Source organism: Cibotium barometz, chromosome 15 (genome assembly GCF_041138505.1).
Source record: "Cibotium barometz isolate CiBa-2024 chromosome 15, ASM4113850v1, whole genome shotgun sequence".
NCBI classification, from domain to species: domain Eukaryota; kingdom Viridiplantae; phylum Streptophyta; class Polypodiopsida; order Cyatheales; family Cibotiaceae; genus Cibotium; species Cibotium barometz.
In genome coordinates, this window is record NC_141060.1 from 56434053 (window position 1) to 56460792 (window position 26740).

Consider the following 26740-nt stretch of genomic DNA (forward strand, 5'->3'; position numbering starts at 1 on the left):
AAAGTAGATGCAAACCGACTGAGATTGCTCACTATGATATGTTGGTATGTGCTGAACTTCTTGATAAGATAATGTTTCCTGAGTTGCATAACATAATCAATCATTGTAATGTCCATGGACCATGTGGGGAACTAAATATGCACTCTCCTTGCATGGTTAACAGGAGTTGCAAAACATCGGTACCCTCGGAAGTTTTCTGAGACTACTAGCATTGATGACAATGGTATCCAACTTACATGCAGTGAGACGATGGTAGTTTCATCCAAGTGAAGGACCATAGGGTGGATAGTTGATGGGTTGTCCCATATAACCCTTTTCTCTCTCTGAGATACAAAGCCCATATTAACATAGAAGTATGCTCTACCATTACAACAATGAAGTATTTGTATAAGTATGTATACAAAGGACATGATAGAGCTACTATAGAGTTGCAAGATACAAATGGTGTTATTGATGAGGTTAGTTAATATCTGGATACATGGTACGTGTCCACAAAGGCACATATGCTGGCACTTATACCAATATGATTTGCATGATGAAAAGCTTGAGATACAAAGGTTGTTGTTTATCTCCCAATGCACAATAATGTGATATTCAATGATCAGGATGATTTGCATGATGTAATTAGTTGTGACAGAAATCAAAGAACTTCTCTCACCACACCGAATGATTCAAATCTTATCAATTGTATGGAGATGCAAATAGCTTGCTATATGTTTATTTCCCTTGTTGCAAGTGGGTGGGAAATACAGCTCTTTGATCATGGACTGAAAGAAAAAAGAAAAATATGATCGGACATATGTATAATGTTAGCCCGAGTGCAGGTCAGGAATATTATTTATGCATGTTGCTCATAGTGTGCAAAGGGTATAAATCTTTTGAGGATGTACGAACAGTGAATGGACATTTGTTTCCCTATTTTAAGGGTGCATGTGAAGCCAAATGAATGTTGGAGAGTGACGAGGAGGGGTATATGTGTCTTCAAGAAGCTGCATTTCAGAAAACAAGATTCCAACTGCGTCAACTATTTGTCATTATACTAGCTTTTTGTGAGCCTATATCCCTTGGACAGCTTTGGAACAAATTCTCCACCAAACTTTCAGATGATTTTGTCATGCCCTCCTGTAGCATAGAGGGTGTGCTAATGTTGGTGTTTGTCATTCTATAGTAGCGAAGAATCAAGCTCTATTGCACATGCAAGACCTCTTACAAACAATATGGAAAGCAGCTACATGATTTTGAAGGGTTTTCTATCAAGTGTTGCCACTGTCAACAATGGTCTGTTGATAGAAGAGATGATGTTTGATTCTATTCAACAGGTCGATTTGTCTGCTTCCATGAAAATGAATCTAAATAGTTGTGAATCAAGAGCATTTGATACTATCCCTGAGGCTATTTCTTTGAACCAAGGTGGTGTATTTTTCCTCAATGGACCAAGTGGATCATGCAAAACATATCTTTATAATGCCTTGCTATCTCGATTACGTGAAGAGAAACAAGTTGCATTGGCATGTGCATCATCTGGAATAGTTGCATTGTTACTTTCAAATGGTCATACAACACACTCATGTTTCAAAATCCCATTGGTTCTTAATGCTTCCAACACGTGTGGTATCAAAGCTAACAGCCCATTGGCTGAGGTGTTGAAGCTTGCAAGGTTAATCATTTGGAATGAGGCTCCAACAATGCATCGGTATGCATATGAGGCTTTGGACACGACATTGAAAGACATTATGCAAAGTGATATAGTGTTTAGTGGGAAAGTTATGCTCTTTATAGTAGTAACTTCAAGCAAATCTTACCCGTTGTGGCAAAGGGATTGTGTGAGGATATTGTTGATGCAATGTTCTGCCAGTCATATATTTAGAGATATGTGAATGTTTTAAAGCTCACCCAAAACATGCGGGTTAGACAAAGTGCTTATGATTGTACAGAATAAGAATTTGTCGAATGGACTTTACAAATTAGAGATGGCTCTATAGGCCATCCAAACAATCAAGGCAGAGTTGTAATTCCACCACGAATGTTATGCTCTTTATAGTGGTAACTTCAAGCAAATCTTACCCATTGTGGCAAAGGAATCGTGTAAGGATATTGTTGATGCAACGTTTTGCCAGTCACATATTTGGAGATATGTGAATGTTTTAAAGCTCACCCAAAACATGCGGGTTCAGACAAAGTGCTTATGATTGTACAGAATAAGAATTTGTCAAATGGACTTTACAAATTAGAGATGGCTCTATAGGCCATCCAAACAATCAAGGCAGAGTTGTAATTCCACCACGAATGTTATGCTCTTTATAGTGGTAACTTCAAGCAAATCTTACCCGTTGTGGCAAAGGGATCGTGTGAGGATATTGTTGATGCAACGTTCTGCCAGTTGGAGATATGTGAATGTTTTAAAGCTCACCCAAAACATGCGGGTCAGACAAAGTGCTTATGATTTTATTGAATAAGAATTTGTCGAATGGACTTTACAAACTAGAGATGGCTCTATAGGCCATCCAAACAATCAAGGCAGAGTTGTAATTCCACCACGAATGTTGATCCATGGGAACTCTCTTTTGAGTTTGGTAGAATAGCTATACAACGATCTTCAAAGAGAATGGTACTAGATTGATATGTAAGCAATTTCACTCAAAGGTGATAGAAGCAGAAATCATTACAGATACAAACATTGGAGACATGGTCTGTCTTTATTCCCCAGATAACATTCATACCAACTATGCTTAATTGCCTTTTGACATCAGAAGGAGACAATTTCCTATAAGGTTAGCTTTTGGTATGTTAATAAATAAGTCCCAAGGACAAACATTGAGTGTGTTGAGACTTTATTTGGCCACACAAGTATTCACACATGGATAATTATACGTTGTTATGCAACGTGTTAGATCGTCTGATGCAGTGAAAGTATGTGTAAAGCATACTGTGGAACACAAATGCAGTATAGAAGGTTCAAATGAAGTCTTCTCACAACCAATGTTATGTACAAAGTGGTATTGTAAATGGCATGCATAAGAATGTAAATGTAATATATGTCCAAAAGGTAGAGAACGAGCTATTGATACAACAACCTACAAATGCCAGAGACTACATTCATAGATATCTCTGTATCAATGAAGTAAGCATTTGAAAGAAGAATGTTTGCAAAGATGTGACATGTGCAATCTATGTTGTCTTTCAATAAGTGTGCATGCTTTGAAGTTTATTGATGTTTATTTTAGAATGATAACTATTATATAGAGATGCGAAGACATGAAGTTAAATAGGAGATGGATGTAAAATCCTTCTATTTATCTCACATTAATACTACGCTTTTTGGTAATATTGATTTGATATGTATAAATCTACTTACATTGTGTGGTAATATTAAATGGTTGACATTGAGGTAAAGCCACCATCCAAATCCACAAATAGGGAGTGCCCCATCATTGCTCAAGGGTGGCTTAAATTATTGAGATGGATGAAGGGGCTCGGTGTGAGTGCTGTTTGTTTTTTAACATTTGGATAAGCAAATGTTCACTTTTGAGGCCCAAAATGGGCTTCAAATATAAGGCTTATTTTTACTTACCCCCGAGAACGAGCCTTTTTTTGGCCTGCCACCATGGGCAAGGCCTTAGTGATCGGTTCCTTTTTTTGGCTAAGGAAAAAGAATCATGAGAAGTAGTGGGCCATTTCAAAGTCTTGTTTATCATGCTTTTTTTTTTCATCATGGCCTTTTGTGGGTGGTTCATGAAAAGTGGTGGTCATTTCGAAGGTTAGTTATTGGCCTTTTTTTTCTATTGGGACTGAAAGGATTGCGAAGATTAGGTTTTATTATTAAAGGCTTTATAAAGGATGCTCGTCCATTGCCGCACGCCCTCCACCCACCTCTTGTTCCTCTCTGTGATGTGAATCAAGAAAGCTTCATAAGCACGCGTCTCTATTAGGAGCGGGCTGATGCTGACTGTTAAGGCTTTCATGTTATTGATGCTTTGATTTGTTAAGCTCTATGGGCCTTGATGCTGACGCATCTATGTTAGGGGTGGTTGATTTAATTCACTACTCCTACTCATTTCGTAGAAACTGAGAGAGAGAGAGAGAGAGAGAGAGAGAGAGAGCACAGAGTTTGAACAAAGCTATGCGCTTGCATGCTGATGCGTCCGTCTTAGCAGTAGCTTGATACTAAGGCCTTGATGCCTGTGATGCTTTTAATTCACTGTTGCTATGGCAAAGAGGTAAAAGTGTATGCTTATGGCCTACACGGGAAAGGCTGCATTCAACATAGGTGGAACAACAATCCATTTAGCATTGCACTTACCATTACTCACAAATAAACCTGTAAGTATATCCACAGAGAAACTAGATATCTTATCCACACATTACAAGAATCTCAAATTGGTTGTATTTGATGAGATTTCCCTCATTGGATCTAGAACTCTCAGACTTGCTAATAGTCGATTGCATTGTATCAAGCACGTGCACAATAAACCATTTGGTGGCATTGATGTCATTATGTGTGGTGATCTTTTCCAAGCAAGTCCTGTTTGTGATTCGTGGATCTTCAAGCCATAATCACAATTGCTAGAAGCAATCGCACCCACATATTGGTAAACAACACCAAAGTGCTACGAGCTAAAAACCACTATGAGACAACGCGATCCAACCTTCATAAACATTCTCAATAGAATAAGAATAGGCACTCATACAAACATGGACTTACATTAGCTAAATACTACATTTTGTAGAGCACCTCCTCAACAAAATGATATAGCCCACCTCTTCTACACCAATGACAACAAAAATAAGCATAATGACAAAGTGTATCATCAAAATTTAGGAGAGCCTCATCTCCTTCTGGCAATCGACATATGACGCCAAACATGTAGTAGAAAAGTATAAATACCACATGACCCTCAAGCAACCATTGGACTCCACCAAGTCCTCTAATTAAAGCCAAATATGACCATTGAGTTGTGTGTTGGAAACAATGACATTATAGACGAGCTTGTGAATGGTGCGGAGGGAAAGTTCATGAGCTCAAACTTGCAAGCTTCACCCCCACTTGTTTGGATCAAGTTCTCCTTTCAACAAATAGGACAAAAAGCAAGATACGAGTCAAGCCACTTATACACACATGCAATACCTCGTACATGGACACCATTGCATATGGTTGCAAAAGAATTCCAAATAGGTAAAAATGCTTTGAATACAATCACAAGAAAGGAATTCCCAATATAGCCTGCATCAACAAGGACGATACACAGGTCTCAAGGGCTCACGATGAAAAGCTTGGCATTTAGTCGAAAAAAAATCTGTGGCCATGGATTGGTATACACAACTCTCTTAAGAATCAAAGACCCAAACAACTTATTCTTGTTAGAATCCGTACAAGCCACACACATAAAGATTGACGAGAGCGTCCGGCTAGAGAATCAACATTTGCAAGCCGAAAGAAGATGGGAATGCTTCTAGAATCAGTTGGACCACTCGCACACAATCATCCAATCCTTGAACATAGTCTCCTTAAGACAACACAAAGACAACATACTTTGCGACAAATCGTTGATGTCGTCACACATTCTATGCTTCCAAGAAACAAGATTGCACGCAGGTGAAAGAATCAAGCTTGGAAATTTCAATGTCATCACCTCAACCGGTGGTCACGGTCTTGCAATTTATTACAATCTAGTTTTAAAAGTGCAATCATCCCATAGCCAAGAACAAGAAGACATCACAGCACTTTCCACTCATTTCATTGACCACACCAATAAACACTTCCAAATATCAATGATTTTATGATCACCGACCTCATCTCCTCGCGCTCTTCATCGACTACTACAAGTAATTTTCCAAAAATTTAGCACGCATCACCAAATTGTCCTCATCGGTGATTTCAACATTGACGCACTACAGCGAATAAAAACATATGCATCTCTCACATCTTTCTTGGCTGCTCACAACATATCACAACACATCACATTGCCAACCACATTGCAACAATCAACTATAGACCACATATGGACAAATAGTAAGAGCATGAATGCAAACTTTGGAACCAACTACTGTTACTGGTCAGATCATTCAAATCTCTACATGCTCACACCAAATGAATTAGCACCCTCCTTGTAAACTTCATCCTACTACACTCGATTTGGCTTGCCATTCATCACCACCCCCTGAAACTTCCCACCCCCCATCCCCCTTCACCCCTTCTTGTAAGCCTACCCATCATCCTCCAACAATCCTACAAGAAACACAATCAAGCCAATCACTCAACCGCGTCAATCTCAAACTCTACATCACAATCCTTTTTGCAAACCCATCCACCATACCATGTAACTTCCCTTGTAAAAACTCCTCTTCTAACATAATCTCATTTTTCTTTGGTCCATTTCCAAAACATTCTTTGCTTTTTTCAAATAAGGGGCAGCTTATATTAAGAAGTTAGAAGGGGAAGTTACAACATATAAAGCGCTTTAATAAGCAACGTATCCTTGGAGATGACAGCTCTCTCATCATCAACAGATCCTGAATTGCATGTATCAGCTGGTCCACTTATCTATCTTTAGCTTTCCTGTGCAGTAGAACTAATGTGGTGTCTAGATCATTCAGCCTCCTTTGTATGTATCTTTCACTTGCATGGATCAAATTCTCTTTCAGCTGGATGTTGTTAGTAGGATTGCTGTTAAAAATGAACTCAAGTCTATGTAACCACAGGCACCATAGCAGTTCAGTTCTCAAGACAGCCCACAATTCCAAAGTGCATCTAATGCTTTCTCCCAATATCAAGTTTTTCCAGTCAAGGGTGTAGCCATTCCACATCTGAATGCATTTGGCCAAGGCAATAAAGCACTCCTTTGCAATAGGACAATGTACGAATATGTATAAGTCATCCTTTAAATCATGGCATCTGTGGCATTTTCCATCCCCAATATTCAGTCTGAGGGCTTTTAGCTGTGTCCAAATAGCTCTGTGCATAATCAACCAGGCTAGGCAAGCTTTTTTAGGCTCCACATATTTATTCCACAGCTTGCCAACAAGAAAATACCATTGAGCTTTGTCCAAACATACTCCCCATCTCTTGTATAGAATGCAATGGATAGGAGCAACACTTTGTTTGGGGGTATAGGGAACATACTTTTTTGAGTCTTCCACTGGAATGCTTTGTCGAGACATTCCTTGCTTTATTTTACATGTTATCTCTTACATTCAGTACAAAAGGCAGGCCGTCTTAAATTCTTTAAGTTATTTTTATGCATGGAAGAATACTCTTGCCAGTTAGGGGCCGGGTCATGCCTCTAGTCAATCATTACATACTAAAATAAAACTAAAAAAAAACACTTTTATTCTTGAAAATCTCACATAATATATTTAATGAAATGCAAAAAAACATTTTTGGTGCCATTTGTCCGGGGACGTTCTCATCATTAACTGAATCATGGATTTGGATCCGTCTGCATCAGCGCATCAACTGCAGGCGGTGGGCAGCAGCCTCGCGCTCTCCCACTTCCAGGCCGAGAACTTCGATGGCGATCGCTTCCTCCGCTCCCAATGCCAGCCCCTCAACGAGAAGGTACCAGCACCTTTTATTTAGCCTTATGCCCCTTACATTGCGCGCTCTCTCTCTCTCTCTCTCTCTCTCTCTCACACACACACACACACACACACATAATTTTTTCTGTGTCTGCGACAGTGTGTCCGAGTCCTACACTCGGAGCTGCTGAAACTCAAGCAGCGCTCGGCCGAAGAGATGCGTTTGAATGCCCTCTCAAACTATGTTTCCCTGATCAGGTGCAGCTTCTTTTGTAATTAAATCCTTAATAAGTTCCATTCTAATAAGCAAGCATATTAACACCCAATGCATCCAATACGGCCCAAATGACACGAGCATACTTCCTAAACAACACACATCTTACATAAAATATGTGCAAATTGCAAATGTACACATTTTCTTCTTACACGAAGAATCTGTTAAGAGCAAGGCACCAGCTCCACAACCTAAGCTCAGGAAATTGTGAAGCTCCTCTACAATTAAGCAAGTGATTATTGTACCAGTCTTCAGCTTTTTGCAAACCACTTTAAGGGTGTTTACCACAGACTTGCACTTCACACGGAGTTTTATAGTAAATCACTTTCAGGATGTTTACTACAGATTTGCACTTCCCAGATTTTCATGGTGGAGGGACAGGTGGTGGAGATGAGAAACTGCTGGCCAGTATCATCAGTCTATCGACACTTTCCCCAGCCCGCCACCAATTCTACGTAGGTGCCAACCTCAATCTCATAGTGGTTACTTTCTATGTCATGTGGCTTTGCCATAGATGCGACCAAAAGCTGCCCAATATCAATCCATCATTTTCAGCAATCCCGTTGTGGTTACAGATAAAAGCCAAACTTGCTAGCCTTGGGGGTTCAAAGAAGAGGGTTCAGAGAAGAGGGATACCTGAGTGTCTTGTGTGTGTGTGACTATGCAGAAAGTTTTTTGCATGCATGGCTAACTTTTTCAAATTCAAAGGCCAAGATATGGAAGAGTCTGCCGATACTAACCATTCTGCATGTGTGGCCAACTTTTTCAAATTCAAAGGCGAAGATATGGAAGAGTCTGCCAATACTACCCATTCTGCATGCGTGACCAACTTTTTCAAATTCAAAGGCCAAGATATGGAAGAGTCTGCCACTACTACCCATTCTGCTTGCTCTTGAAGAATAATCAGATCCTGACAGAGAAACAATGTGGAGAGGAAAGAGCATTGCTTTTAGTCTTCTGACTACTTCTCTGTATTATGTACAAGAAAGAAGTAATACAACTGAAATTCAAGTACAAGATGTGGCTGAGAATGAGGATGTCAAATCATAGTCTTGTGACCTACTGCACACTCCTGGCTAGCACTTCGCTTGCAGAGAAACGCTTTGGGCAGTCCAATACTGAGGAAAGCAGATGAATATGATGATTTGGCTACCCCCGTATATATATGCACCAATGCTCCTAGTCGGCCAATAGTATTGTTGTCGGCCACTTGTACTCGTCTTCCACATGATCAATGCCACATAATTAGTGCCATGTCACCACTGCCACATCATTATTGCCATGTGGCAGTCACGTGTCACTTGTGCTATTCGACTCTGCCTGTCGGCTGCTATCTCATGTCCGGCTGTGCCCTACATACTTGTAGGTGTGTTACATTCTCCCCTCCTTGCATTGCAACTATCCTCAGCTGCACGGTGTCCATATAAAGTGCCCTTCCATAAAAAGAAAGATCCAAGCAAAGCTCATCCAAGATACCCAAGATCCCGAAACTATAAGACCACTTTGTGTCCACTGCGAAGGCTCACATTTTGTCCTCGCGGCATCAGTACAAAGACCTACAAAGAAACTTGTGGATGACTAACTTCCACCGGATCGAGCACTTTCTGTGTGTCCAACGACCCATGAAAAAACAATGCAAACCACCAATTATCCTCTGGTAGCCCACGAGAAGAACATTCCAGAGAGTGACTATGCCCTCCAAACTCCAACCACTAATGCATCGGCTCAAATGGAGCACAAGAACTGCTTGCACCGGCTCCAATGCACCTTGAAGGAAGAAAGCAGAACCAAGAACAATACTCCTGAGAAATGCTGCACCAAATCTGTATCCGTCAGTGCTGCTTGTTGGCACTTGTATGTCTAAACCACCCATGTCTTGTGGAAGATACTCCAAGTAATACATTTGTTGATATACTAAAGTCAAATCCTAGGTTGTAGTCGGTACAGGCTTCAAGAAATCTATGTACTATGAAGATACACCAACTGGTCTATCCTCCCAGGATGAAGACAAATCTGATGACATGTCCTCCTGTGGTGCCTCCATGACATCAGACATTGAAGATGAGTACTCCACCCAATGCAAACGGCAGGTGAGAAGAGTCCTCCTAAATGACCCTAGGAACTGAAGTGGCCGCCACAGAAGCCAAAGATTCTCCACTGAGTGCAAACGGCAACTGTAAAGACTCTCCCTTAGAGACCTGGTTGAGAACTTCCTTTGTTCGTACTCGTGTCCCGATGCTATGAAGCACACCCTATGTGTGTGCTCGACTCGAGAAATGAAAGAAGTTGAGTCTTGAGATGTGCACACATGCATCTCCTTCACTCTCGTTCTCAGATTGCTCCTCCAAGATCCAGAGTCAATCCTTTGCGATGTGCTCCGTCGAGTCACAATAAAAGCATTGTCGACCAACCATCTTGGCATGATGCTCTTTAGGGGCGAGGCTAGTCATTGAGGCTCCCCCACATCCTTGGCCTTGGACTGGCTACCCTTGTCTTTGCCTTTGTGCAGCCCTTGTTTTTGAGTCCCAGACTTGGAACTCTCCCGCATCTTGAGCCTTGTAGGCTATAGCAAGATGAACCCCATCTGAAAAAACATGGGGAAGTGATGTGCATGAACATCTGCGTGCAAAGATGGTTCCAAACCATTCACAAATCATCCACAAATCACTCAATTTGCTCGGACAGCTGGACAGTACTTGGGAGCATGAGCAAAAGCTTCCATAAACAAGTGAGTTAGTCGGTTATCCATTCGCCATGTTGCTGCATAAAACACTACTACTATTTCTTCAATTCACACCCGTAATCTACGGGAATAAACTGCTTCAAGACCACCTTGTGGCAGTCATCCCAGCAAGTCACGGAGTGGTGCCTAAGGTGGTCTTCCCACCTCAAGAGAGTGGCGTCGGTCAAAGTTGTACGTACCAAATGGAGCGGAAAAATATATGAACCACATGCTCTTGTCAACGTGGCAACCATCTCGCAGGTCCAATTGGTGATGACTTCTCCGTCCATCTTCCCGTTGAACTTTGGAGGCTTTAGAAGCTTCAATAACTGAGCTCGTTCTCATGAGGCTTGGGGGTACTTGTGGCATTGCCCTCTGACTTCACACTCCACTTTGAAGATGTGAGGTTGCTTGGGAGAGGCTTCTTCCAACTAGACTTCGATGTTGAGGAAGCAGCCTCGGAGGTGTTGAAGGGAAACCCATTCCCATTGGGCCTAAGAAAGATGTTTTTCCTACCATACACTAGTTTTGATGTTGTTGGAGAAGACCGGAATTGGTTTCCTCTTGCACTCAGATTCCCAGATCTTCCACACGCGTTTTGGCCGATGCTAGAGGCCATTGGGTCAGCTTTTGGGCTGGCACCTACAGATGCCCCCTACCCTTGCCTTGCTGACCTCTGTCGCCTAGGTGGTCACTGCCTCGGCGGACGTGTTCCTAGGGTTATGGTGCTTGCTTGTGACAATGAGCTTTTTGAGGACGTCGTGTTGCTTCCCAGACCTAACGGCTTGTGTTGAAGCAACGTATGGAGATTGTAGGTAGGCTTGACCAATGCCGGGCTTGTCACCAGCACAACCACTTTGCTGGGGATTGCCCTATGGCTAGGGGTCGTAGGAGACGGCGCAAACATGCCTCTCAAGCGACAAAACCTAAGGCTCTGTCTCAGCTAGCATTTTGCCAAGAGTGGCATGTCGTCTCTCATGGCTGCCCTCGTGGAATGTTGGGGGATAGGCTCATGCGTCACCCACACACAATGTATTGTAGGATGATGATGTAATGGGTCAGAGTGATGAAGCTGCCGAGTCATCTTCGCTGATGAAGCTGCCGAGTCATCTTCGCAGAAGGATGATGCATCACGCGAGAATGACTATTGAGTCCTCCCCTTTTGGGGTTGGATAGTGTGCAGGACGTAGATGGCATGGAGGCCGTTGGGTTAGCTTTTGGGCTAGCACCTACAGGTGCCCCCTATCCTCACCAAGTTAGATCAGTGCATGGTTGTTTTGTGCCTTAGGGAGCTGGGTGTAATATGCGGAAGCTTCGGAGAAGAAACAATAACTTCAATACTCAGAATTTAGCACTCTTTTCGCGACGGAAATTAACGCACAAACTAAAAGGAGAAGTGCAGAAAATAGAGAGAGAGAGGGAGAGATGGAGAGGACACAGTATTGGGTCCCAATTACCCTCTGTAGGGCCCCCACTACGGATGGTGTATTTGCTTTATTAGAATGTTGTGAATCTGAAAAGAAAATACAGAATTCTTGACCTTTCTTGGCTGGAAAATCCCTGCCCTTGACCTTCAATTCTCCACCCCTTTGCTTGGCAACTCCCTTGGCTTGTCTAGCCCTTGATTTGCTTGAGCTCTTGGTGAATAATGAGATGGTCGAATGGGATTGTGGCCTCCACTATTTATACTACTTCCCAACAGCAGTCGGCCAATAGATAAACAGGCGGCCAGTTCTAAATGTCTCCCACGATTGAGATAACAGCATTAAATGCTGGAAAAACACCTAAAATGCTGCGCATTATTCCCTAGATGACTGGGCATCATGCGCTTGCTTCCAGAGGGCTGGGCACAGCCTTTGCCCACATTCCAAGGATTGGGCAGCCTGTATGGGCTGCCCCATACCTGCCCTACAGCCATGTAAAGACTGTAAACTCCTGGAATTTACCTTATTCTTGCCCTAGAGGAATTGGTTCCACACCATTCCCATGCCCACGCTAAGATCCGGGGTAGCCCTATGGGCTGGCCCCTTGTCCTAAACACTAACTACTCAGTGATCTGGCATCCGGTACCATACCAGATACACAGAATCATTGACATCATTCTAGAGGGAGACTCATAGCGCGGACTGGCACTGTTTCATGTGCAGGACAGTGCACACCTGACCTTGGACTCCTGTGCAGGACAATGCACACCTGACCTCAGACAATTGAGATGGATCCCTGGTTGACTCGTCCCGGACTGGGCTCACATGGGACCAGTTCACCATCCCAGGTCCTGCACCTTCTGTACAGAAATGTCTACGTGGCATCCAAGTGCGGGATGCACGTGACATCCCCTTCTGCTTAGCTTGATGGAAGCTGCATAGCCTCCAAATAATCTGTCAATAACGCCGGATAGTCTTCGAAAAACTCTTTGTCGAGCCATACTGCTTCATGGGTTCCTTGGTCCTGAAACTTTGTGAGGAACTGTCGTAGTCTTTGGCCTGAGCCATGCTTGAAACGGTGCTGAAGGATCTGTTCTGGAACCTTAACTTCTGCTTCATCAACAATGTCTGGTTCCGTTTCGTCTTTGACCTCTGAAGGGGGTGGACCTGCATATGGCTTTAACCAACTGACATGAAATACATTGTGCATAGTCCAACTCGGAGGTAGCTTTAACTGCATAGACACCTCATTAATCTTTTTCTTGATGGGAAAATGTCCGAAGCTCCTGAAAGACAACTTTGGGCATCGCTTGCCCACCTGTTTCAATCTTTGCTTCATAATCCGAAGATAAACCCAATCCCCTTCCGAAAACTCCATATCCCTTCGGTCTTTATTGGCCTGTCGAGTGTAGCCTCTTGTGCTTTAGCCAATCTGTCTTTTACTGACTCTAAAATCTCTTGGTAAGACTCCGTCACTCTGTTCGCCTCCGGTAGTACTGAAGACGAAGTCCTGGTTAACAATGACTGGAAAGGTCTTCCAAACGCTGCCTCATATGGAGTCCTGCCAATAGCTGAAGAAAAAGAATCATTCAAAACAGCTTGAACTAAAGGCAAATACGATTCCCACTTACCTTGCTGATCGTGGACATAACACCTCAGCACATCAAAGGCCAACTGGTTGTATATCTCTGTCTGGCATCCGTCTATGGGTGGAATGCACTGGAAAAATTCAACTTAGTACCAAAATTATCAAACAATGCCCTCCAAAAATGACTGGTAAACTTGGCATCTCGGTCTGACACTATGGTTCTAGGAATCCCGCCAATCGGGTACCAATGCCGAATGAACAACTGGGCAACATCCTTGGCGGTCACATTGGCCTTGCAAGGAATAAGCATAACAAATTTGCTAAACCTATCAAGAATAGTTAAGCACTGCGTATTACGCTTACTCGGACTGGAGGCAGATTTGTGACAAAGTCCATCGAAATGTCCTGGAAAGGACCCTCAGGAATTGGCAAGGGCTGTAACAACCCTATCTTCTCTCCACGAGGCACTTTCACCTTTTGACAAATGTCACAGCGTTGTACATATGTAAACACATCACGCCTCATCTTTGGCCAATAGTATTGCCGTTCTAATTTCTCCAGAGTCGAATTCATGTACCTATGACCACCTGTAATGGCGTCATGGGCATCATGGAGAAGAGCTGCCTTGAACGACTTCATCACACATAGTCGACCTTTGTAGAAAAGCCAACCATCGCGTATCAGAAAGTGGCATGGTCCTGTGGCATCCAATGCATGTTCCCACTATGTACCAAATTCCTCGGAATCCGCGTACGTGTGCTTCATGTCCTCTAGTCCTGTACCAACAAGATCAAGTCTAGTGGTCTGAATCGTAGACACTTGTCCCTTCCTGCTCAAAGCATCGGCCACTGGATTGGCCTTTCCTGGAAGGTACTCAATGATACCACCGAATTGCTGGAATATCTGACTCCAGCGGTGTTGTCGATCACTCCACTGTGCACTTGGCATCGTCTGAATCCAGCGTAATGCCTGATGGTCAGTGCGAGCCTCGAAGTCACGGCCATACAGAAAATGTTTCCAATGTTTTAAGGCCTGTATAACTGCTAGGAGTTCACGATCATAGACTGAGTACTTCTTCTCGCCGGGCAGTAACTTATGAGACATGTAAGCTACTGGATGAGCATTCTGTTGCAATAGAGCTGCAATTGCGATGTTACTCGCATCGATGATCACCTGAAATGGGTCGTCCCACGAGGCAAGTGCTAAACAAGGTGCTTCTGATAAAGCCATCTTGAGGTTCTGGAATTCCTCCAACGCTCGTGGAGTCATTCGAATCTTTTGCCTTCTTGTTTTCACTCCCTTTAGCAGATCGGTGAGATCTGTCGAGAGGTCAGAAAACTTGTCGATGTGGGTGGAATATGCCCGGCATATACCCACAAATGATCAGATGTCATAGGTTGTCTGAGGTACTTCCCAGTTGACAATCTCGGCCACTTTAGCCGGATCAAGTCGAATGCCTTCAGCACTAATTATATATCCCAAGTAATGCACCTGGAACAGATAAAATTCTGACTTCTTTTCATTGACATAGAGCTCGTTGCTTTCCAGTAACTTAAGGACTTTCCCACATCAACGTCATGCTGCTCAACCGTAGCAGAAAATACCAGTATGTCGTCCAAAAATATGAACACACACTTTCCAATCAAATCCCGGAAAACACGCATCATCATGCGGTTAAATGTAGCTGGGGCGTTCGTCAAGCCAAATGGCATGACCACAAATTCATAGTGGGCCCGTTTCGTACGAAGGCTGTCTTGGGGATGTTCCCCCTCCACAATCCGTACCTGGTGGTACTCACACTTTAAATCCAGTTTTGAGAACACCTTTGCTCCATTCAGCTTTTCGAGAATATAGTCAATTCGAGGCATCAGGAATCTGCTCTTGATAGTTAGCTTGTTGAGTGCACGATTATCGACACACAAACGGGAAGACCCATCTTTCTTCTTGACAAATAAGATCGGTGTTGCAAATGGTGACACGCTGGGGCGGATGAAGCCAGATTGCAACATTCTTGGAGTTGGCGGTCCAACTCCGATTCCATTGCCTTGGACAGGCGATACGGAAACTTGCTCGGGGGTTCCGAGCCTGGGAGGAGGTCACTCCTGTGGTCCTCCGGTCTGGACGGGGGAGCTGGGGAGGGAGGCTGTCCCGAAGAAAAATCTTCTGGAACTTTTCATGGAGAACCGAGTACTTCCCGGAAGCACTGGCCACCGTCTGGGCTGTCTGGATGTAAATCATCGCACACTGTGCGCCTTTCCTGACTGCTCGCTTAGCCTGCAAGTGGCTTATGAGCGGAAAGTTCGGAATTCCTGGCTCACACTTAATGGTCATCGGGGCGTTTGACACATTCCGATTGATCTGGAACGTGTGCTTGTCCCACTTGAGATCAGGAAGAAACTTGTGAAACCACTGAATACCCAAAATTATGTCTGCTCCTACAAGAGGGGCAACCATAAAGTCACGCACAAACTCTATGCCCTAAATCACTAACTTAGCACCTAGAGCTTCATACTTGACGCTTGTTGTCATGCCTGTGCTAAAACCCTCAACTTGTTTGTCCACCGAAGTCAGCTCGAAACGGGCACGCCTAGCGGCCTGTTCCGTGACCACATCCTCCGTGCTGCTGCTGTCAAACAAGACAATGACTCTCTGGCCACCTATGTAGCCAAAGGACTTGAGCAATTCGTTGCGCTCATACTCCTGGTCATGGGCGCCCTTCTGCTTATCTTCGAGCTCCCGGCTAATAATTGCTTCAACTGAAGCACCGAGGTTTGAAGAACTAGGGGTATCCGCTCGGGTCTGTGTGGGAGCGGAGCTCACCACGGAAGCTGTGGAGGCGGCAGTGGCGGGCTTTGGAGGCTTCTTCGGACAATCCCGAGAAGTATGTCCTTTTGTATGATAAAAGAAACATCGACCCTCCTTCTTGTACTGAGAAAGCTCCCCAGCACTCAACTTGCCACCTGTCTTGCCTGCCTCCGCTTTTTGGTCTGGAGTAAGCTTTGATGCATTGTTCGAGTTCTTGGAGCCAGAGGCTCCCAGGCTCTGTCCTGGGGAAGACCCCGTCTGGTTTTGGCTTTTGCCCCTCGAGGCGGTAGCCCTGGGAGAAGCCGGTTGGGAAGTCTTGGGCTTGCCACCATTATGTTTCATTTCTGCACTCTGCACAAGCGAGAGTGCGTCCTCAAAGGTGGCTGGCCTAAACATACGCACCTCCCATTGGATTTGCATGTCCAGGCCATACAAAAACTGCCCTTTCTTGTCCGTATCAGATGAGACTAATCGCAGACATAACGTCGAAATTTTATTGGCAAACTGAAGGATTGGTTGCGCGTTCTGACGCGCTCCCCTGAACTCGTCTTCGAGTCGCTCAAGGTAGTGGGGCGGTAGAAACCGCTGCTTAAGATCGCGGACAAACTCGTCCCACACATAAGCTGCCATACCTAATCTAGTGCGGGCATGAGCCCACTGAGTCCACCAAGGAATGGCCTCACCTTCCAAGTACCAACTGGCTAAGATCACTCCGTCAGTATCTGTTTTCCTAACTGTGGCAAAGTAAGCTTCAAATTGATGTAACCATGAATAGAGAGTTGTGGGATTGAGTTTACCATTATACTTACTGAAGTTCATTTTCTCGGGAAAACGATTTGAGGGCGCCGCCGGTGTCAATCTGGCGTCCAATGCTTTGAGGTAACGCTCGTGTTCCACGCGTCGCATGGCTTTGTCTTCTCGTTGTCGGATCTCCAATGCACGCATCTGCAACTCAAGCAAAGAGCTTGGCTGCGGCTGTGACCTTGTGAGAGGGTTCATGAGTCGAGGATCTGGTATCTGGGATACGGAAGGAGAGGGAGGAGGAGATGGAAAACGCAACGCCGCTGGAGAGCGGGTACGCTCCTCCAGAGCCAAGATCTGTGCCTTCTGCTCATCCAACTTGGCTGTCTGTTCTGCGATTGCTCGCATCATCTGCTGGAACATGTTTGTGACACTCAAGCTTGGTGCCCTAGTTGGGCTGCCTGGTGCACCCTGGTCCCATGGTTCTTGGTCTCTCTCGTCGTCGAAGCTCGCCATAGCAGGAAAATGCACTTCCTTTCCGGAACGCAATCTGACCATCCACTATCTGTGTGGGAGACGTCCGCAGGCTTTCGGAGGCTAAAAACCAACCGTCCTTCGAGGGATAGGAGTCACTCCGAAAGAGGTAGTCCACCGGTGTCTAAAAACCAACCACACAAGCGAGAGAAAAAATTCTAGTTTCCTTGTTGAATCTTTGTACTTGAAGTAGGCTCTGATACCACTGTAATGTGCGGAAGCTTCGGAGAAGAATCGGTAACTTCAATACTCAGAATTCAGCACTCTTTTCGCGACGGAAATTAACGCACAAACTGAAAGGAGAAGTGCAGAAAATAGAGAGAGAGAGGGAGAGATGGAGAGGACACAGTATTGGGTCCCAATTACCCTCTATAGGGCCCCCACCACGGATGGTGTATTTGCTTTATTAGAATGATGTGAATCTGAAAAGAAAATACAGAACTCTTGACCTTTCTTGGCTGGAAAATCCCTGCCCTTGACCTTCAGTTCTCCACCCCTTTGCTTGGCAACTCCCTTGGCTTGTCTAGCCCTTGATTTGCTTGAGCTCTTGGTGAATAATGAGATGATTGAATGGGATTGTGGCCTCCACTATTTATAATACTTCCCAACAGCAGTCGGCCAATAGATAAACAGGTGGCCAGTGAGGGCTAAAATTAGGGTTTTTAGCAAAAAGACAAGAAATTACAGCAATAAAGAGAGCTGTTTTGCTGAATTTCAGTCATTGGGAGTGTGTAGGAGAGTGATTAGCATCCGGAATCACTCTTGGAAGCTTGAAAATCACCTTAGCAAGCTTGGAAATGGAGTTGGGAAGGAGAATGTGCAGAAAATGCAGCCCAACAGCCCTCATGAAGGAGGCGCCAATCTCTAGAGAGAGGAAGAGGAGTGAGGTGGTGAGTTGTCCAGTGTAGGTGGCAGGCAGGTGCTTTGTGGAGCAAGCTAGAGTGGACACATGGCTTGTTACTCCCTTTGTACAAAGGGGATAAGGTCTGGGCGGTGGACATTGGGTTATGTCCACCTCGGGACATCAGTGTGTGAACACCGGGCTGGTCATAATTTATAAGTGAGTTTCGGTCGCCCAAAACTTAATGAAGTGTGCACACACTCACTTATAAATTAGTGCTAACTCCTAAGACTAGGTTTATGACCAATACTTACTACCTGTTTCATGCCACATAACCATGTCAGCAGACAGTTTTACACGCACGGTTCGCGGGCGGGCGTTCCCTTACCCAGAACTACACATTCGCGTTCCCTTACCCAGAACTACACATTCGTCAAGCAAGCATGAAAACAACATGCAATTTCAATTGCAAGCAAGCACATAAAGATGCTATACAATGCAGCATTGGTATGGATAATCCTTGTTCATGAGACTATACCAAATTAGACGTGCTCCAGGTAAGTACACGAGGTACCAGACCGAATGGAACACCAATCCACCAAGCATTTCCGGGCATGTACACGGAGGCACAAGTCCCAACAGAAAGCCAAGTCCACAGTATCACATGAGTGGCATCAATCCCTAGCATATACAACTGCCATGGACACCAGTCCAATGTACATACATGATAAGAAAACACGGGTGGACCAATTGGGTGGCCAAATGGTGACATGCCCCCCGGCTTCTAAACAATTGTCCGCAACTCAAAAGCATCCAAATATGTCTGAAGCACATGCGGGCAATCTCTGAAGAACTCTTCATCTACCCATTTAGCATCAATGGGGAGATAGTTCTTAAACTTCACAAGGTAACGCCTCAAAAGTTTGCCTGTAGCAAGCTTGTGTTCCTTGTGATACACAATCTGCTCTGGCTGCAAGATCTCCTCAAGCTCATCCACTTCTAGTGGATCCTCAATGACCATTTCACTGGGCTTCGGTCCTACATACTTGCGAAGGAGACTCACATGAAAAGCATTGTGTATGTGCCAATGACTAGGTAATGCCAATCTGAAAGTCACTTCATTGATCTTCTCGATCACTCGAAAAGGCTCATAGTACCTGGTTGCAAGCTTAGGATATGCACCCTCTTTGCCAGGCCTCTTTGCAACTCTTGCTTTGTCAAATTTCAGCGATACCCAATCATACTCTTTAACATCCAATTGCCTTCTATGCTTGTCGGCAGTCCTTTTATGCTTGTCTTGTGACCTTGCAATGGCTGTCCGCACCTGAGCAAAAGCAATATCCAAGTCTCTTATATACTCATCAGCTGCAAATATCTCATCCTTTGTGCGAAGGATGGGTGGCAAAACCACCTTACCATAAACAATCTCAAACGGGGCCTTTCCTGTAGATGCATGCACCGTGTTGTTGTATGCAAATTCCACAAGCGGTAAGTACTTCTCCCAAGAAGACTTCTGATCCGCCACATAACATTTCAAGAGATCCAACACGGCTGAATTTGCAGCCTCACTTTGCCCATCCGTTTGAGGGTGATAAGCTGATGAGAAGTCCAATTTGGTGCCCATATTATCAAATAAGGGCTACCAAAAGAGACTTGTAGTCTTGGGATCTCTATCCCCCACAATGGACTTCGGCATTCCATGATGTTTGAACACTTGTGCAAGATATATTTTAACCATATGCTCAGCTTTGATGGTCTTTTTGACCGGCAAGAAATGAGCTTGCTTGGTAAACCTGTCCACAATTGGCCAAATTGCATCATTATCCTGTTGGGTCTGTGGCAAGTCCATAATGAAATCCATTGTAATACTTTCCCATGGCTGCGTGGGAATAGGCAATGGCTGAAGCAAACCTGGTGCCTTTTGCCTATCAAATGTCACCTTTTGAGACAGGTGATACATGCACGTACATGTGCCTCTATGTCCTTCCGCATACCTGGCCAAAAGAAATACCGCTCAATCATGTGCGTAGTAGGCATTATGCCTCTATGACCAACATATGGAGGAGCATGGCACTCATCCAAAACCTTTTGTCTCATGTCAGACATCACACATAGGCAATTATCTTTCATGAGATAACCCTCTTTGATCACATATGAGGCATGTGCATGACCAGCCATCAAATCAGCCCAAATAGTGGCAAAATCAGCATCCATATGATACAAATCACGCATGGTAGACAAGTCCCCATGAGAGGCAACCGAGATAGCTGCTACATACGGCTTTTGTGACAATGCATCGGCCACTATATTCTTCTTTCCCGGGGTGTGCAAGATCTGAAAATGACACATGTCACATAGAGAGGAAATTGGCCATCCTCAATGCTTCTCTGATAACGTAGTTTGGGTAAGAAAATATCTCAAACTCTGGTGATCTGTCTTCACACGGATAGCTCTGCATCATGCAATCTACGGCTCTCATAAGCCACATCATGTCCCTCTTGATTAAGGACAGCTCCTATGCGATTTCCAAATGCATCACATTCCACACAAAAAGGCTTTTGCAAATCCGGAATGATCAACACTGGATCATGAGTAGTTGCATCTTTCAATTTGAGGAATGCATCCCTCTCTACATTAGTCCATTTGAACATGGCCTTCTTCTTTGTCAAATCATGCAAAGGAGAAGCAATCCATTCAAAGTGCCGAATGAACCCACGGTAGTAAGAGCATAATCCAAGAAAACTACGGATCTCATGCACCGAACTCAATTCGGGCCAATTGCGAATTGCATCAATCTTTGCAGGATCCATCCGCACTCCATCTTTGGACACAATATGCCCAAGATAATGTATCTCTGACAAGAAGAACTCACTCTTCTTTGCATTTATGAAGAGTTTATGCTTACGGAGTTCTTCAAAAACAATGGCCAAATGAGCTCTATGCTCTTCTTTGGTCTTCGAGAAGACTAGGATGTCATCAAAGAAGACACCTGTAAATTTCTTGTACCCACGGAATATGCGATCCATCATTCTATTGAATGTAGCCGAGGCATTTGTAAGACTGAAAGGCATAACAAGATACTCATAAAGCCCAAATGCTGTCCTGAAAGCAGTTTTGTGTACATCCTCACGCACTACACGCACTTGATGATATCCACTCTTGAGATCAATTCGGCTAAAGCATGCCGATCTATCCAACTTGCCAAGGATGTCGTCTATGCATGGAATCGGAAACCGATTCTTGGTGGTAAGCTTTTTCAAAGCTCTATAATTGATACACACATACGAAAGGATCCATTCTTCTTTTGGGGAACAATATGGGGAAGAGCTTGGCTGAACCAAACCCTTCTCAAGAATCTCATTCACCTGCTTCATAATTTCCTCTTTTTGGGATGCACTTACATGATAGGCTGGCCTATTAGGTAGTGAGCTACCCGGCACAAGATCAATGGGATGATCTTCCGGTGGTACGGGTGGCAACTCATTTGGTAACTCATCAGCAAAACAATCATTGTGCTCTTGCAAAAATTTTAGCCTATCATTACTAAGAGTGTTTACATGTACATTATTTTCCTCAACATGATCTCATACAAAAATCAAGTACGCAAAAACACTCTTTTTCATTACTTTCTTAATTTGTACATGAGATACAAGGGGAATGGTATCACCCTCTTCACCAGCATCAATTACATGCTCTCGGCCTTTATACATGAAGGTGATCCTGTTGGTCTTGTAAGCCTTGCACGGATCAATACGTGTATGCCAAGGCTTTCCAAGCAATACATCACAACCATTCAAAGGCGCCACAAGAAAATCCTCATGATCCACATAACCTTGAATGTGTATGCGCAACTTGCCAAAAATAGGCATGACCTGCACTTCTCTACCAACAAAGGCAGCCCCTGCTTCAATTTGAGGACCCATTCCTCCACTTTAATACCCAAAGCAGCTGCCATCTGTGTGGATATGAAATTTTCAGATTTACAATCATTAAACATGAACAAAGCGAGTTGATCCTTGAGCTGTCTCCAAGCTTTACATACAACCCTGTCTTTGCTATCATGTGAAGTGTTGCCCTGCACATCTGGAACCATATGCACATTAGGCTTTGATGCATTTGCATTATCACGCTTCTTGTTTAGGCATGTCTTTGCAATATGCATGGTGCTACCACAAATAAAGCATTTCCCCTCACTCATATATTGCTTTTTTTGCTCTAGAGTGAGACCATAGTCTCTCAATTTGAAGGGACGCTTCTTGGTAGTGTTATTTTCAGCCTTTGGACCATTTTTATCTTGGTTTTGGTCCTTTTTAGGTGGCTGTCCATCATTTTGCAGGTTTTGGACAGCCCTCTCTTTGCCTTGAAATGAGGGTTTAGCCTTGTTGGATCGACTCAATTTGAGTTCCAATTGCTCAGTGGCGGTGGCGGTGGCGGCTGCGATTAGTTGGTGTAAGGTATGACCAGGATACATTTGTAGTCCCGCTTTGTACACGGGTTGCAATCCCGATTGAAAGCTTCTCTTCCTTTCCGCCTCGATGACATGCATAAATGGAGACACCTCCAAAAGCACTTTCCAAAACTTTTGTACATATGCATTTACTGATTCCCCCTCATTTTGTTTCACCCATCCCACTTCATTGTTATCTCATTCAATGCATTGGAAGGCAAGCATTGAGCATAGAACCTCTCCTTGAACTCTTCCCATGATCTAACAGGATTCGGTGAGAGCTTCTCCGTGAGCCACCAATGGGCAGCAGTGCCTTTCATAAACATGCTTACATGCCGGATCATGGATTTCTGAGTGAAATCCTCATTATCACTGAAAGCAATACTAAACTGGGCAATAAAAGAAAGTGCCTTTGATGCATCATATTCCCCATGATATGTGTCAAACTTCACAGATTTGTCTCTGGCTTTGATGTCATGAGACTTTGATGCATGTGCCTGCATCTCAACATGCTTTCCCCCATGTTTGTCCATTCGGACAGCCCCTGTGTCTGGTATCATTTTTGGACCAAAAGGTGATGCATAAGGCATAGATACATGTGCCCTGTAAGCATGAGGCATGGCTAGCTCCTCAACATGCATTGATACATTTTCAGCCATAGCTTCTTTCTCATGAGCACACTCGAAGGCATGAGTGGCATGAGAGATACGCGGAATACCTGCACCAATAGAAAATTGCAACCCATGATGCATGTGTTGTGCATGCACATCTTCAGCCGGCAATGGCATTTGACATACATTTTGACCACTGCCATAAACATTGTATCCTTTACGGGCTACATGAGGTATTCCTGCATGGCGTGAAGTCATTGATTGTTCCTCTCCCATAGCATGGAGATTCATCCTCTTAGACATAAATTCTTGTTTGGGCACTTGTGGGGATTCCAAGACATGTGGGATGGTTGCTTTTCTGTATAGGCATCCTTGGTACAAGCCAAGTATGCACGTGCTGCATCTCTTGGTTGCATGTGCAACTCTTGAGCAATCATTGCCATTGCATGATCCATATAAGATTTAGCTTTCTTGGTCTTCAAACGGTTATGTACCAATGGATCCTTGTGGCGGTAGAGGTTCAATTCTTCTTGTTGTGCATGGAGAAGAGCCTGCATACGAGTAAGTTCAGCCCTCAAGACTATGGACTCTTCTTCTTGCATCTTCTCTTTGCCACGGGACGGCCGTCCCACATATTCATGTTACCTATTGTGCACCATATGAGTTTGCTCATCCTGTAAAGCATTGGAAGCATGCATCTCATTGTCCCTGCCTCTTGTGTTAGCATCTCCAACATTCATTGTATGGCTGTCCTTAATATTCTAAGTGTAGACATAGCTAGTGTTCACGGTGATCGTCTCTTACGATAGAAGTGAAAGAGAACCGTATGCTCTGATACCAATGTAACTTGGTTGAACACAATGCTAATCAATACACTTAAATACACTAAGATTTGATGGACACTTGCTCAAATACAAGAAGTAAATTGCTGAATTGACAAGAGACACACAATGAGCCGGAACGGCTGACTCCTCCCTCAAATAAAGTATATTGATCTTAGGAGAATCAAGTACATAGTGTCATGGGCATTTCTGACCAGATTTCCATACTAGTACAGTATTGCAAACAAGTGGTGGTCGTTGTAGACTTGCAATCCACACTACCCTCTCAAGTGCCCATGTTCCCTACCATCTGCTCTCTATTGTTCCACCAACACATGGTAGCAACAATCTGCAAGAGAGCACGTAGGACAAGAGAACAGTACACAGGGTATGTGATCTTGTCATCTGGTTCCTCTCTCCTGCTACTTGCTTCCATATTTAAGCATTAAAGCTTACCAATTGCAAGTAGAGTCGATTAGCGGAAGTCTTCGCGATGGAAGTCCTTGGAGTGAAGAGATCTTCGATTTGTCGCAATTCTTCGCGACAAAAGTCTTCAAGAGGAAGAAGGGAACCTTGGGAAAGCTTTTCCTATGGTCCAGCTTGAGAAAGGAGGGCTAAAATTAGGGTTTTTAGCAAAAAGACAAGAAATTACAGCAATAAAGAGAGCCGTTTTGCTGAATTTCAGTCATTGGGAGTGTGTCGGAGAGTGATTAGCATCCGGAATCACTCTTGGAAGCTTGAAAATCACCTTAGCAAGCTTGGAAATGGAGTTGGAAATGCTTCTGCATAATGCCTTATTACTTTATCCACATTCAACATGTACAAGGGCACCAGGTCCAGGTCCGGGTGTTCACGGAGTATTCTGTTCTCTTCGTCGTCATCAAAGTCTTTTGACATGTTGAATGTTTTAGCATGGACTTGTCTCTGAGCAGGCTTCATTGATCCCCTTGTATTGGAGAGATCAACATGCACTTTCCGCTTTCCTTTGCTGATGGTGATTCTGTTCGTGTCCGAGTCCTGGTTCACCTTGCCATGTCTCAACTAGGGCCTTCCCAATAACACCTGGTAAGACCCGGTGTGGTTTTTTGTGGTAATAACCACTATGTTGAAGTCAACTTGTTTGATTTTCATTGGGACATTCTTGATGATTCCTTTAGGTACTACTACCCTGTTATGTGCCATTCTTATGTTGAACAGAATGAGCTTCCACTTGAGACGCAATCCCAATGCAGTTTTCTTTGTGATGACATTCGCCCCGAATCCTCCATCCAGCACTGCATCATTGATGAGTACATTGTTCAATTGAATCGGACTTTGGCCACTTCATCATCTCTGGATACTAGGGGTTCTTCGGCTTGCATATTGCTGCATTCCGGGGTTTCTTCTTCCGTTGAGTTCTTCAATTCCTTGCTCAATCCTTCAATGCCTGCCATCATGATTTTGGCCTTGAATCTTGGACATAAGTCCAGCACTCAGCTGAACCTGTCTATCCAGCAGCATTGATATTACATTGGTTTGTAACCAGTCAGCATTCTTCTGGCTTTCTTCTAGGCATTCCTTATTGAGGTGCTATGCATGCTTGCTTGCGCGTGAGCCATCCTCCTTTTGCTTTTCTTGCCTTCTCTTGATTTCCTTAGTAGTTTGAATTCTTACCTTTTCCTGCTGATCCCAGTCCACAGCTACCTTCTTGCGGGCTTGGGGTAAGTTTGGGTTATGTAGCGGAGTTATTACTACACCAGATTCATTAGCTTTAGCCCTTGTGACTGCCAAGATGTCATGCATCTCCTTCTGTATATGTCATCTGGCTGCATCATGTTGGCGCTTGGCGGATTTTCTTTGAGTTGCATCAATTTTACTCGTCTTTCTGCACATTCTGCTTTGGTGTGTCCAGGTTGTTGACAATAATGGCACGTGAAGGTTGTAGAACCATTGGCTCGTTCTTGGTTTCTCCTTTCTGAATAATTTTGGTGGCATCTATTTCCATACCTTCCCATTCCTAGGGGTCTTCTTTCCGCTCCTTCCATGCTGTTCACCATGGGAGCTTTATTTTTCATGTTGTACATGCAGTTCCATGTACTATGATTGTACATATTATAAATGGTATAAGTTGGTGGCACAATGCATTCTTTGGAGGTGACCTTCCTGTTTGCATTGGGAACATAACACATTCTTGCGGAAATCTAAGTCCTTGCTCTTTTTTATTTCTTGCATCAGCTGCTTTACGTGCAACATCAATTCTCCGGGGCTTACTTGTGCCTTCCTAGTTTTCTTCTTTTTTTCTTTCTTCTTTTTAACTGCCGCTGGTGAGTCCTGTGTGAGGAGTCGCTTGAATCATCCTCTTCAATGGTGACACTCTTCCTGGGCTTCTTCTCGTCTCCTTTCATGACTTCTTTTTTCAGCCATTTTGGCCAGCTCCA

General features: G+C 44.0%; 1 protein-coding gene across 6 annotated transcripts in view; it reads left to right on the forward strand.

Annotated features, from left to right (window-relative positions):
* Positions 1-7406: 7406 nt before the first annotated feature.
* The window catches only part of LOC147631447 (exocyst complex component EXO84B-like), a 72082-nt gene continuing 52748 nt past the window's right edge, over positions 7407-26740 (forward strand). For all 6 annotated transcript variants that reach the window (XR_015267588.1, XR_015267587.1, XM_086809844.1 and 3 more), the window contains exons 1-2: positions 7407-7555; positions 7676-7773. Coding sequence is in view for 4 of the 6 variants with exons in the window: in XM_086809844.1 (XP_086665970.1) it covers positions 7421-7555; positions 7676-7773 (233 nt within the window). In the remaining 2 variants the exon portion in view is untranslated. The remainder of the gene's footprint in view (positions 7556-7675; positions 7774-26740) is intronic.